General features: G+C 48.5%; 1 protein-coding gene across 9 annotated transcripts in view; it reads left to right on the forward strand.

The window, feature by feature from the left end:
• The window catches only part of KMT2D (lysine methyltransferase 2D), a 1,543,965-nt gene that overhangs the window by 1,066,539 nt on the left and 462,131 nt on the right, over nt 1–15,295 (forward strand). For all 9 annotated transcript variants that reach the window (XM_078685770.1, XM_078685786.1, XM_078685782.1 and 6 more), the window contains one exon: nt 10,989–13,162. In XM_078685770.1, the coding sequence (XP_078541896.1) occupies nt 10,989–13,162 (2,174 nt within the window). The remainder of the gene's footprint in view (nt 1–10,988; nt 13,163–15,295) is intronic.

Below are 15,295 nucleotides of genomic sequence, written 5' to 3' on the forward strand. Positions count from 1 at the left end.
ACCTCTGCCCTGGGTACAGGGACTCAAGAGAGGGCCCAGTGCCAATTCAGTACCTGGGTACAATTTGGAATAGAGAGAACAGCTAGGCTGTGGGTCTGATTAGCAGGCCCACAGCCAGGGAAAGTCGTAAACCAGTGAAGCAAAAAGCAAAAATCTGGGTGATCATAGGATTGCAGACCCTACTCTCCTACACCTAGCAGTAGTAGCAGCACATCGTAGGAGACAACAAATACTTGTCTTCCCTTATCTAGACGATTGGCTCATAAAAGCCAGGTCATTCAATCAGTGTGTTCAACACACACATCAGACAATTCAAACATTGCACGATTTAGGGTTCGCAATAAACTACACCAAGTCGCATCTGCTACCCTCTCATACACATCAGTATCTGGGGGCTACAATAAACACGTCTACAGCTCTAGCGTATCACAGTCTAGCAAGGATACAGAGCATTCAAGCCTTAGTCACCATTTTCCAACATCAACACTCTCTACAAGCCAGAGTGTTCATGAGACTAATAGGCATGATGGCATCTTGCATCTTCATAGTACCATATGCAAGACTGCAGATGCGTCTGTTACAGGAATGCCTAGCACAACAGTGGAATAAGGTTCAAGGTCAACTAACAGACCTGGTGTTGGTAGACAGCCGCACACATCGCTCTCTGCAGTGGTGGAACACCAAAAACTTGACAAAGGGGCGGCTGTTCCTCAAACCTGTTCCACAAATAGTGCTCACAGCAGAATCATCTCTCACAGGATGGGGAGCCCATCTCCTACATCATACGACTCAAGGACAATGGAACATTCAACAAACATTGTTCCATATCAACCATCTAGAGCTGCTAGCAATATTCTTAGCACGCAAAACATTACAAGTACAAGTACAAAACAAAGCTGTATTAATCCGGACGGACAACATGACAGCTATGTATTATATACAAAAACAGGGGGGGGGGGCACTCTCTACAACTGTCCCAGCTTGCCCAGAACATTTGGAGATGGGCCATTCCACAAAATATATATCTGCTAGCAGAGCACCTTCCAGGAGTTCACAATCAGATAGCAGATCTGTTGAGTCGGCAGACACAACAAATTCACGAATGGGAACTACATCCACAAGTTCTTCAACCATTTTTCCACGAGTGGGGTCATTCAGACATAGATCTGTTCGCCACACACGAAAACGCAAAATGCCCAGCCTTCGCCGCCAGGTTTCCACACCCGCTATCCAAGTGCAATGCGATATGGATGAACTGGTCAGGCAGATTTGCGTACGCTTTTCCGCCACTACCACTAATACCACTAGTAGTACGCAAGCTCATACAAGTCTCTCAAATTAATCCTGGTAGCTCCCACATGGGCACGCCAACCGTGGTTCACCACACTGCTGGAACTCTCTCTAGTTCCACACCAAAAGTTACGACTGGCACCATCCCTGCTAACGCAGAACCATGGAGACATCCAGACCCAAACCAACTGAATCTGGCGATCTGGCTCCTGAAGTCTTAGAGTTTGGTTATCTTAACCTACCACCAGACTGTATGAACATCATTAAAGAAGCCATGAGACCTATTACCAGAGATTGTTATGCTGCTAAATGGAAGAGATTTGCCATTTATTGAAACAATAACCAAATTGATCCCCTGGATGCTTCTATCCAAAATATAATTTGCTACCTTTTACATTTACAAATGTGTAACTTGGCATATTCATCCATACACTTGCACCTTGCAGCAATTGCAGCATATTTACAAAACAGACATCTGTCTCTTTTTAGAGTACCTGCAATTAAAGCTTTTATGGAAGGATTAAAAAGAATCATTCCACCCAGGTTACCACCTTCTCCAGTGTGGAACCTAAACGTGGTTCTAACAAGGCTCATGGGACCCCCTTTTGAACCTTTACACAAATGTGAACTGCAATTCCTGACCTGGAAAACAGCTTTCCTTATTGCTATTACCTCTCTTAGAAGAGTAAGTGAGATACAAGCTTTCACAATACAAGAACCATTTTTACAACTACATCGTAACAAAGTGGTTCTGAGAACTAATCCTAAATTCCTTCCAAAAGTCATTACTCCTTTTCATTTAAACCAATCTGTAGAGTTACCTGTGTTTTTCCAAAACCCTGACTCTGTAGCAGAAAGAGCTCTACGCACACTAGATGTTAAGAGCTCTTCTCTACTATATAGATAGAACTAAATCTTTTCGAAAAACAAAACAATTGTTTGTATCTTTCTCTCCACCTCATAAGGCAACCCCATCTCTAAGGGTGGAATTGCAAGGTGGATTGTAAAATGTATACACGTATGATATCAGAAAGCAAAACGTACATTAACAATTCGTCCTAGAGTGCACTCCACACGCAAGCTAGGAGCCTCTATGGCTTTCTTAGGGAACATCCCCCTAGAAGACATATGCAAGGCAGCAACATGGTCTACAACACACACCTTCACTAAACACTACTGTGTTGATGTGCAAGCCAAGCAGCAACCTGCAGTAGGCCAAGCTGTCCTTAAAACTCTTTCAAACAACTGCAACGGATACAGGTGACCACCGCTAGGTGAGACACTGCTGCACAATCGATGCAAAAGTGTAGTATCTGCAGCTCATATGCCTCGAACGGAAAATGCTACTTACCAGTATGCATCTGTTCTTGGCATGTAGAGCTGCAGATCACTACACGCCCTCCCGCCTCCCCGGGACTTGTATCTATTCCTGTTTTATCTTACTTAGTAGAAGTAATGAAAGATGTCCATTTGTGTGCATCTAACTCCATCATTTCCCATCATGGCGAAAAACAATCTAAGGATGGAGCCGATGACCATGCGCACTATCGTCCAAGGGAGGAGTCACCTATCTCGTGACTACAAAAGACTTCTTCCAAGACGACGACAACATGCAATCATCCGAGCCCAACAACATGTGGCGATCTAATGAAAAGTGTAGTGATCTGCAGCTCTACATGCCAAGAACAGATGCATACTGGTAAGTAGCATTATCCAGTATTTGGGTGTCTTTCATAGATTCACATGCCTGAATCATTCCCCGTCGTCGAGACGGGAGCCTCCGGTATATAAAAAAGTAATGTCCTAGAGACATACATAGAAAAGAATAGGCCCAAAGGTCTCACCTTAGTAGCCTATCCACGTCCTTTTGCAGGAAGGACCAAACAGAGCAGGCCCCAAGGGTCCCACCTTGGTGGCCTATCTGGGTCCTTTTGTAAAAAGGACCAAATAAAGTACAACAGCCAATCAGCTACTACCTCCTTCTAGAACCTTCCTGCCAGGAGCCCAAGTCTCTCAGATTTTCTACCGCACTTGTGCTAGGGAGTCTCCACCAGAGTTCTCCTCAGGAATTTCACTTTTTCTTCACAAAACAACTTTTATTGTCTTCAATAGTTATGTCGGATAGTCAGAAGAAGGGTCTTTTCAGGGCTTGTTCCTCCTGCAGCAAGAAAAGACTTCATATTGAGGATAAACATGAGACATGTTTATATTGCCTCTACCCTCACCACCAGGCAAAGGACTGCAAAATATGTCGGACCTTCTCCAACAAGACCCTCAAGGACCGAGAAGGTCGACTCCTGTTGTGGCTCAACAGGCTCAAGACCAAGACTGATGACTTGGTGTCCGAAGGTGAGAGTGTGTCTGGAGTGTCGCAATTTTCCTTGAAGAGGCCAAGGGTTTCTTCCCCTAGCCCCACAGACACCCCTCCTATGAAGACTTCTAAAAAGTCCTCAGAGGGCAAGCCATCTGTGTCTGGCAAGGACCTGCCTGTCCCCAGGAAGCAGCCGCTAGTCCTGACGACAACGACAGCGTCGACGGTGCATTCTGCACAGAAAACTGTCTCGTCGACGACGACAGTGTCGACGGCATCGTCGGCTTCCTCCTCGACGACGACGACACCTTCATCGTCGGCGAGCAGACCTACGCCGTCGACCATCCCAGTCACTCCATCGACGACGAAGATGTCGTCAACGACGAGACCCTCGTCGAAGACACCGACGACGACACCGTCGACGAAAATAACACCGACGAAGTCTACCTCGTCGACGAGGATCATCCCATCGACGGTGGGAAAGCCGTCGACGACGAGTACACCGTCGACGGTGGGAACCTTACCGTCGACGAAAATGACGTCGATGAAGACACCGTCGTCGCAGCCACCGTCGACGATGAGTACATTACCGTCGACGAAAATACCTACCACGACAACGTCGACTTCAGCGTCGACGTCTACAGGACCCTGGAAGGAGTCTGCACTCCTATCCCACGCCATGGATGCCTTTCCACCGCAAGTGAGCCTTGTCATGGTGAAAATTACTAAACGGCCTATTACGCCGCATCAGACATCGCCCGGTAGGATACAACAACTACCTCCGGCCTGTCTGCTACAAGGTCAGGAGTCGGACGAGGACTCCTTTACGCAGGCTACTAGTCCATCGGACCTAGTGCTGAAATGCCAAACCACTGACGAGGAGCCGGAAGAGGAGGAAGACCTTATACAACAAACGGTCCAACCTCCATCCCGGACACAGGTTACTCCGATGGTGTGTCTCCCCGCATCCATCGTCTCGGTCCTACAATTCCTCATAAAGGATTATAAGGAACGGTTCCCGGAGAAACCCTCTGCGCCCGCACTTCCAGTTCCACAGGCGCCAAATCCTTCATCTCGCCATAGGCCAGCTCTCCTGGTCATTGAAAAGACACAGGTGCCAATTCAGGACGCTCCCTCATCTGACGAAGAGGAGAGGGAACAGGAAGAAGGGGAGGTAGATGAGGACCAGTCGGACCCGGATGCAGACCAGGACTATGTGGCACATTCTCCAGCCTCTCCGGATCCGCAGACCTCGGAGTCTCCACCCGCTGACATCGGTGGATTCCACAACATCATTGAGCGGGCTGCCAAGAGGTTCCATATGTCCATGGAAACCCAGGACACTGAATGCTTCCTTTATGACTTCAAGGAGCCCACTAGGAAGACTTCAAGGTCAATCCTGATTATTGACTATATCTGGAAGCAGGGCAAACAAATCATGCAAGCACCTCCTTCTATACAGGTGATGGTGCCCAGGCTTGATAAAAAATACAAGGCCACCTCATCGGCACCAGCATGCCTGACAGGTCACCCCAAACCAGATTCTGTGGTGACTCAAGTGGCGCAGAAGAACTCACGAAATCCAGCCTCGCCTCTTTCGACGCCACCTGATAAGGAGGGCAGAAAACTGGATGCCGTTGGCAAACGCTTTACTACCACGTCGGCCATGACGGTAAAAGTGGCTAATTCAATAGCCCTACTGGGCCGTTACAATCGCCAACTCTGGGCGGACATTGCACCATATCTTTCAAATCTGCCGGAGGATGTCCGAGAGGAGGCACATTCACTTCTTTTGGCAGGACAGACCTCTGCCTCCGAACTAATCGATTGTGCCATTGATGCCGCCATGACTGGTTTCCGGCAACTGGCAGGGGCTGCATTCCTGAGGCGACAGGGTTGGCTCAAGGCCACCACTTTCCGCCAAGAGGTGCAAACCAGGATATTAGATATGCCCTACGATGGCCAGCATCTGTTTGGTGACCAGATTGACGCGGCCCTTACCACCATCAAAAAGGACACGGATACCGCCAAGGCTCTGGGTACTCTACAATTCCGGACCCAGTCCTTTCGTGGCAACAGGGGAAGAGGCCAACCTGCATACAGAGGTTCCTATCAGAATCTGTCTTCGTACTCATATTCCCAGTCCAAGCCGCAGTTTCAACAGCGACAACCTCAACAGGGACGGCAGTCTACCTACGGCAAATCCAATTACCGAGGGAAGGGCCAAAAACGACCTGCTGGCAACAGACAATGACTTGTCTCCCTGGCTAGCCCCTCCACCACTACATTCTTTCAGACTTGGAGGGAAACTGAAATACTTCCATCAAAATTGGCAAACTATAACAACAGATCGGTGGGTACTCCAACTCATTCGATTTGGACATTCCCTAGAATTCACCTCTATCCCCCCAACGACACCACCGTGCCGACGTTCACACAGGCACCTACGATTACTTCTTCAGGAAATAACTTCCATGCTGCAGAAGGGAGCGATAGAGTTCCAAGGGCCCACAAGAATCAGGGTTTCTACTCTCACTTCTTCCTAATCCACCAAAAAGGAAAAAAGTGGCAACCAATCCTGGATCTCAGGGCACTCAACGTGTTCCTAAAGAAACGATCGTTTCGTATGGTGACTCTGCAAGAAATCCTTGGTCTTCTGGAGAAAGGGGACTACATGACGTCCTTAGACCTTCAGGACGCCGACTACCATATACCTATTCTTAAAGGGCACAGGAAGTTCCTCAGGTTTGCGGTGGCAGGACAACACTACCAATTTCGGGTCCTTCCATTTGGCCTCAAATCGGCCCGAGGATATTTACCAAATGCCTATCTCCAGTGGCAGCATTTCTTCGTCAGCAAGGCCACCAGGTGTTTCCATACCTGGACGACTGGTTGGTGAAGGCACCGACGGCGGCCGCCGCAGCCTCATCCTCCAGCGCCTGTCTGGATATTTTCCACCGCCTGGGACTGACCCTCAACACCGCAAAGTCGACTTTGGAACCCACCAAGGTTATCACGTTCCTTGGAGCGACTCTGGACACGGAGCGTGTCAAGGCTTTCCCCTCTCAGGAGAGAAAAATCAAACTCATCTCCTTGGCCAAAGCAGTGGCTTCGCGGAAGACTCTTCCGGTCTGCACGTTCAAGTCCCTCCTTTGCATGATGTCTTCATGCATACTGCTCATTCCACACTTCCGCCTGAAAATGCGTCCACTTCAGGAGGCACTGACAAAGCAATGGACCCAAGCCACAGGTTCTTTCGAGGACCACATACGAGTCACTCGACCCATTATCAACCATTTGCAATGGTGGACGTCACTCCACCATCTGTCAAAGGGTCTGCCGTTCCTGCTCCCAGCAGAGCCACATGTAGGGACTACGGATGCGTCCCTGGAAGGCTGGGGAGCAGTCCTCCAGGAACTCCAGATCAACGGCAAATGGACGACACAGGAAACCAAGCTCCATATCAATCTGCTGGAGTTACGAGCGGTCTTCCTAGCTCTACAGGCGTGTCTCCCGCGCATTCGTCACTCCCCAGTGCTCGTCAGGACGGACAACACCACGACGATGCACTACCTGAACAAACAGGGGGGGACGCGTTCGATCTTGTTATCTCGAGAATCGCAAAGAATCTGGAACTGGCTTCTGGAACATGGAATAGCGTTGAAAGCGGAGTACGTCCCGGGCAAGGACAACGTCTTGGTGGACGCACTGAGCAGGGAGAGGTCTCCTTCCCACGAATGGGAACTGGACATGGAGGTGCTGGACCGTATCTTCGAGGAGTGGGGCACCCCAAGCATAGACCTCTTTGCCACCAGAGAGAACGCCAAATGCCCAAGCTTCGCAAGCAGGCATCACCACTCAGGAACCCTCGGGAATGCATTTTCCATCGCATGGCGCAACGTCTTTGCGTACGCCTTTCCGCCATTCCCACTGATACCCAGGGTTCTCAGGAAGATGAAATCGGAACCCTGCACTCTGATCCTCATTGCTCCGTCCTGGCCGAGGCAGCACTGGTTCACGGAGCTTCATCGCCTCTCTGCCCGGCCCCCTCTTCGCCTGCAGCAGTTTCCGGCCCTGATCACGATGTCTCAAGGGCAGGTACTCCACCCGAACCTGAGCTCTCTGAAGTTGTCAGCCTGGCTCCTGAATACCGCGAATTCAGCCACCTGAACATCCCGCAGGATTGCAGAGATGTCCTTGCGAAAGCTAGAGCTGTCAGCACTAACAAAACCTACTCACTAAAATGGAAGCGATTCTGTTCCTGGTGTGTGGATCATGGCTTGTACCCCTTCCATGCCACTCCACAGCAGCTGCTGCCATACTTGTTACATCTTGCGCAATCAGGCCTTGCGCATACATCCATCAAAGTGCATCCAGCGGCGATTTCAAGGTTCACAAGGACGGCTACGGGCCCATCTTTGTGGGCGGACAGACTCATCAAACAATTCCTAAAAGGTCTATACAGGTCCTTTCCACGACCGCGACCTATTCCTCCATCGTGGCACCTCAATGTGGTTCTTCATCAACTAATGAAGCATCCCTTCGAACCCATCCATAAGGCAGAGATCAAGTTCCTCTCTTGGAAAACGGCCCTCCTCCTGGCACTAACCTCTGCCAGAAGGGTCAGTGAATTGCAGGCTCTATCCATCCAGGATCCTTTTCTTCAATTCAGAGAGGACAGAGTCATTCTGAGGACTAACCCTCGCTTCATTCCCAAAGTCCCCTCGGACTTCCATCTTAACGAACCAGTGGTGCTTAGATCGTTCTTTCCGAATCCTACCACAGCAGCCGAAAGAACTCTACATTCTCTAGATCTAAAGAGGTGTCTTAAATTCTACATCGATAAGACACAACACTTTCGAAAGTCATCCCAGCTCTTTATTGCCTTTAGTAGACCAAGGCTGGGCATGCCCCTGACAAAGCAGAGCATCTCCAGATGGATCTCTTCTGCGATCACCTTTTGTCACGACAAGGCCGGACGGCCTTTAGACTCACGAGTCAAAGCTCATTCGACTAGAGCCATGTCCACATATGCGGCGCTGTTCGCTGGAGTGCCGATATTGGACATATGCAGAGCGGCGACATGGAAGTCTCCGCACACCTTCACCAGGCATTACTGCCTGGATACTGAGCTGATGAAGGATGCAGCAGTGGGCCGAGCAGTGCTTCGCCATCTATTCCAGTAAGGTGAGCCCTACTACATCCCTCCATCCTTTACGGGTATGCACATTCTCTTTCTGTATTTATATGTCATTGCATTTTGTACTTTATAGTCATGTGATATGTTTATCTACATGCTCATACCTGATGTTCATACAGAATGTGCATAATGTATTGCTCGCTACTCTGATTCAGGCATGTGAATCTATAAAAGACACCCAAATACTGGATAAGAAATGCGTTACTTACCTGTAACTGCAGTTATCCAGTATTAGTGTCTTTCATAGATTCACATGCACCCTCCTGCCTCCCCTGGCAGGGCTCACCTTTCTCTCTACTGAGTTTACGCCTAACTAGCTTGGTGCGTACGAAAATCTGAGAGACTTGGGCTCCTGGCAGGAAGGTTCTAGAAGGAGGTAGTAGTTGATTGGCTGTTGTACTTTATTTGGTCCTTTTTACAAAAGGACCCAGATAGGCCACCAAGGTGGGACCCTTGGGGCCTGCTCTGTTTGGTCCTTCCTGCAAAAGGACGTGGATAGGCTACTAAGGTGAGACCTTTGGGCCTATTCTTTTCTATGTATGTCTCTAGGACATTACTTTTTTATATACCGGAGGCTCCCGTCTCGACGACGGGGAATGATTCAGGCATGTGAATCTATGAAATACACTAATACTGGATAACTGCAGTTACAGGTAAGTAACGCATTTCTTTTCCATCTGTAAGAGACCTTAGTTAGTGATAAATTCCTTACCGCCCCACTCATCCTCCTCATTCTGCGACCTGGTTGCTAGGGTTTAGGTCATCCCTTTTTAGAGCCCTAGTTTTATGCACCAATGGTCAGTATCTGAAAGAAACAGTAGTTAGTATTAGATTCCTTACCTTAGAATATCCCCAGGCGTCAGTCTGGATCCGGAAACTTTTGCGTAGCAGTACCCCTGCGCGTCGGTAGGCGTCGTCTGCAGGCGTCCCCTGCGGCTCCGCGTCCGTAGTCGGCGTTGTGCGCCGTGATGACGTCGCTGGAGTATATAGACGCCGCCTCCGCGCGCTGACGTCAGTTTTTCTTTTTTCCGCGCCAGTTAGCGCAGATCCGAAGAGCAGTACTCCGGTCTTTTGACCAAAGTTTTTTGTTAACTCTAACTCTTTCAGGTGCCGGTAGGATGCCCGGTTTTAAAAGTTGTGACGGGTGCGACCGCCTGATGTCGGTCACCGACCACCATCGACTCTGCCTCCGGTGCCTGGGCGCCGACCACGAGGTGGAGTCCTGCGTCGACTGCCGGGCCTTGACGGGTAAGGCTAGACGGGAGCGGTCCCGCAAGCTGCTCGAGCTCCGGCTGTCGGCCCCGCGTCGGGAGCGGTCCCGGTCCGGCCGGAGGTCGAGGGAGCGGTCGAGAGAACGATCGCGGAGCCGCCACGAGCGCTCCGGGAGTCGTCACCATTCCTCCGGTTCCTCAGGTAAGCGACACAAGAAGTCGGGGCGTCGTCATCGTACCCCCGACTCCCGCGCGATGCGGCCGGGGGTTCGGGTGGCCCCACCCCCGCGGTTCATCTTGCATGACTCTGCGTTCCTGGTGGGTGGAAAGTCGTGTACAGAACTGACGTCACTGCTCATGGGTGGCGCCTAAGTAGTCTCTCTGACATCTCGATGCTTACGATGCCAGCGACGGGTGCGGAGCCGCAGGACGCCACCTACAGACGCGCAGGGGTACTGCTAAGCAAAATTTTCTGGATCCAGTCTGATGCCTGGGGATATTCTAAGGTACGGAATCTATCACTAACTAATGTCTCTTACTGATATATCATTACACAAGTAGTAACTTGTGCGACTGGGCAATGTGGCATCAAGCACAGTCTTTTAATGTCATGATGAAAGTAACTAATGTATCATTTGGTTGGAAACTGGTGCCAAAAGCAAGTAATAGAAGTTAACTCCTTGCTCCCTTTATCTGGGATGTCAGTACTGAGTTTACATGTGTGAGTTGTCCACTATTTCATTGAGCATTTGAGATCTCGTGTATGTGTGTGTGTGCGCGGTTCTGCTTTCCAATCCCAACTCCATAAAATGCAAGGAAGGAGGTTTAAAGCAAAATTTGTGGAAGATGAATGACTAACAGCTGTTGGCAAAAGGGTGTCTGAGCTGATATGTGGATTAGGATCATGGGTAGCATCATGTGATGGAAATATAAGATGCATAGGTTATTAATGTGTTTAATGTTGTTCCTATTCCAGACAAACTGCGGGAGGCCTCCAAGCATATTACCCCAGAGTGGCATTTCCTGGACCCCCACAGCAACCCCCCATGCAGCAGCTGTGGCAGGCGCAGCAGCCTCCTGTGGTGAACCGCTTCCAGCATCCTCCGGGCCTTGAAATGAACAGATCTGCCTCCTCCAGCTCCATAGGCCACCCACTATCTGGCAATGGTGATCAAATCCCCATATCCCCAAGTACAATGGGTGCTCCTTACATTGAACTACGCCATAATACCCAAAAAGGGAAGCCTGGTGCTGGCTGCCCTCCTTTTATCCAACAGACTCCTCCCCCGCGACCTCGTTTTTTTCTTGCCAGTGAGGAAATTGGCCGTCGGCACCTTCACCATCTTGACAGCCTGCGGACTCCCTCAACTTCTGTGCAGGAGTTTCATATGCAGCCCCAGAAGGCTCCTACTCCCGCAAACACCTCCCCACAGAATATGGATATGGGTGACCTTCAACGTGCACACAGTAATAGCACAACAACAATAAATAGTACTGCCGAGCTGCCTTCCCGGCACACACCTTGTACAGTGTTGTCTTCATCTTGCACTATTGAGCCAGAGCGCTCAAAGGAAGAGGAGGGTTCTCGCTCTGCCCCTATTGGCACTACATCTGTCAGTATTAAATCTCAAGTGGGCCCGGAAAGCGGAAGGTTGCCCTCAGAAGAAACTGTTGAACCAGATTTAGAGGATGATTTTGATAACCACAAAGACCTTGAGGATGATGATGATTTAGCCAACCTTGGACTCGACCCAGATGTAGCCAAAGGCGATGATGATCTTGGTAACTTAGACAATCTTGAGACCAATGATCCTCACCTTGATGATCTTCTGAATGGAGATGAGTTTGACCTCCTAGCTTACACAGACCCCGAACTGGACACCGGAGACAAAAAAGATATATTTAATGAACACCTTCGGCTTGTGGAATCGGCCAATGAAAAAGCAGAGAAGGAGGCACTCTTGAAAAAAGAGCCTTCCGATGCCAGCGTCTTAACCTCTGCCCTGCCAGTGGAGATGCAAAAGGAGAATGTTCCAACTGAGGACACGGACCAAAAGTCTAGAGTGATGGAAAGTCTTGGACGTCCCTCAGTATCTACGCTTACTACAGCTGATCCAGTCTTTGAGAGTAGCTTGAAGGTACCTGCAGTTGTTGAAAATAAGATGGAAGCATTCTCTGCTAACGTAACACCAAAACTGGAGGAGAATTGCTTGAAGATGTCCAGCTGTGAATTTCCTTCAAACCACCCTCAAATGTCAAACATCAAGACTGAGGTGGTGCCGAATGCAGATAAAATTGCATCTCCTGTTGGGTCTCATTCCCTAAAAGCAGATCAATGCCTTTTATCACCTGGAGGTCGCACAGCTGGTTTCAATAAAACTACGAACTGCTTGGGCAACTCAAGTGTTAGTTTGGCACAGTTTTCAAACCAAAGAGAATCAACACCCTGCTCTGAAAACGGCCCATTAACTTCTGCCAGTCCAGTCCCAACCCAGAACTCCATATCCACCCAGAGCAGCTCCATACTTGAGAAGTTTGAATTGGCATCTGAGCCTCTGGGCTTGTCTAATGCTCACCACTCATCAGCTGATGACTTGGACAAGATGGAAAGTTCTCTGGTAGCCAGCGAGCTGCCCCTTTTGATAGAAGACCTTCTCGAACACGAGAAGAAGGAGCTGCAAAAGAAACAATTGATATCTTCGCATCATCCTGGTGGAAGCCAGCATCTGCAGGCGGTTCAGCCTCACGCTAACATTGGTCACCCATCAGGTCCTAGTCAGCATATGCTCCCGATGCAGCAGTCACTAGATGGACAGTACTCTAATCTTGTGGGCGCACAGCAACAAATTCAGCTGGGATTATTGGGAAGGCAGCACAGCATGGTGTCCAGTCCCCACTTACTTAACCAGCAACACCAGGTCCAACAGCGGCTTTCGGGTTCCCAGGCTGGTCAGGTGGTGACACAACACATGACAGTGGCCCAGGGACAAGGAACTGTCATTGCTGGGCAGCAAATGGTGCAGTCAGCACTTCCACCTCAGCAGAGTCCAAAGCAAATTGCAGGAGTCCAGCCACAGCAACTAGGGATGAAAACACAGCAGGCGGTGATGCAGCAGCAGCAGATGGCCAACAATTTCTTTCCTGATGCAGGTATGGCCACAAACTGCCTTATTTGTATGTTTAATTCTCTTTGCTAGCATTAAGGTTTGTGTGCAGTATTCTGACTGAATAGATGTACAATGCATGCTTTTTTGGTTGGTAGGTAGCTTATTGGGAAGGAGCTATTTATATTAATAAATTCAGAACTTCCCTGTTAATATACTGGATTTCAAAAGGAATATATAAAAATGTCTCCAGATAAAGCAAAACACAGTGCCCACATAATGGTAGCATTTGATTTCTGTATTTTATTTTATTAATACAAGTGTATAAGACTATCAAAAAGATGAACATTAAAATTGGCTTTAAAGAACAAAGCCTTTAATTGTGATGGATAATTCTAACTACAGATTCCTCACCTTCTGAAAATCCCCAGGCGCCAGCTTGGTTCCTGAAAATTTAAAGTTGTTCTCCTGTGTGCTGGCAAGTGGCTCTTCGCAACCCTGCGCTTATGCCATTCCGCTCCGGAAGTGAGGAGCAGAGCTGCATAAAAGCTCCACCCATGTGCGCTGATGTCCATCATTTCTTTTTGCGCCTTCAGATGAGTGATCAGAGCTCCTCCGTTTCCTTACTCCGTGAAGATATTTTTTCCATAATTTTTGCTTCGAAATTCTTCAATTGTCCATGGAACTGTGCCATCCCACTAAAACTACAGGGTTTAAACTTTGTAGGTACTATTACAAGCAGATGTCTATGACCCATCCCCACAAGGTGTATCTTTGGTGGTTGGTTTAATCTCCAGACTCCCAAGACCTGCGCCTCCTGCGACCATATGAACCCCAAGGCAATTTGAGGTAGAGCAGAAGCTCTCTGTGGTGAAGCTCTCTGCTCAGGTCTCCCTCTAAGTCTTAAGTTGAGAAAGTGGATTTGCTCCTGAAGTCGTTCCCAAGGCTGATATGTTTCATGGTTGAAGTCTCTGGGTATGTCAAATAAAAAATACAAAAAGTCCAAACAACCCTCTCAATGTTACTCTTGCTTAACCATGGAGCTAATTCCAACACTAGTCCTAATGCACTTGGAGTTACTGAGTCCATTGGTGACCTCTCAGCAAGTCAAAGCCTTTTGTGAGACTTTGCTGCTTACCTTTGGTTTACTTCCTGTTACCTCATGTACCTACAGGCCCCAAGGATTCACAGTGCCCTCCATTATGGCTAGATTCACCCTTGGTGCTGTCTAGGCCTCTTGAAATCCACCTCAGGTTCTACACCATCCTCCTTCACGGCACCAAAAACCATGCGGGTCCCTCTTTCACGGGCACTGGAGGAGGACTCCAAATCTCTTGTCCTTTCTGACTCAAAGCCAGCTTCAGCTTGACCTCGACCAAGACCACCTCCAGATCTTGAAGTGTCACATCCTAAAATGAACCCATCGAACACGATCCCACTAACTTGCGGCTGCACACTTGTATTACACCAGATCCTCTCTTAGGAAAGTCATTTTGCTGGTTTCACCCCACGTTTTGCCCCATTTTAACTACTAGGCATTGGTGTAATGGCTCTGAAATGATCTGACCCTGCTTATCCGGCATCCGTGGATGTGCTCTGAACCTTAAAGTATATGTTTGATTGGCTCATACCCAATTGGCATAGCTTAACTTATTTTTAAGTCCCTAGTATATGATACGGGGGGTCCCTAGGGCACTATAATTTAAAGTGTTACTCGCGTTTGCAGTACTAGTTGTGCCACTACAATTATGGCAAAGTAAAACATGTTCCTCAGACTGCCACTGCAAACTGTTGCTGCAGGTTGCACTTTTAACTCTACTATACCATTGAAAGCAATGACCAAGCCCAAATCTCCCTTTTTAATGTGTATAATTCGCTCCAACAGAAGGCCTATTAAGTCCTAAGGCACATCGAATCCTGAGGCAGGGTGTAGAATATAAAAAATTATAACATTATTTTATGTTGTAACATTAAAAACTCGCCATTTTCATTTTTACTGTGAGGCTGATTGCCCCATTGGCAAGTACCGAGTAGCAGGCTGACACTTCATCCCTCCTAACGTCTGATTGGGACCATTTAGGGAGGTTCTTCAAGGTATCAAAATAATCAATACATTAAATCTGATTTAGAGGTTATATCGTATTTATTGTCACTGATGGGCCAAATGCAACTTTGGTAA

This window comes from Lissotriton helveticus, chromosome 1_1 (assembly GCF_964261635.1).
Source record: "Lissotriton helveticus chromosome 1_1, aLisHel1.1, whole genome shotgun sequence".
Lineage (NCBI taxonomy): Eukaryota > Metazoa > Chordata > Amphibia > Caudata > Salamandridae > Lissotriton > Lissotriton helveticus.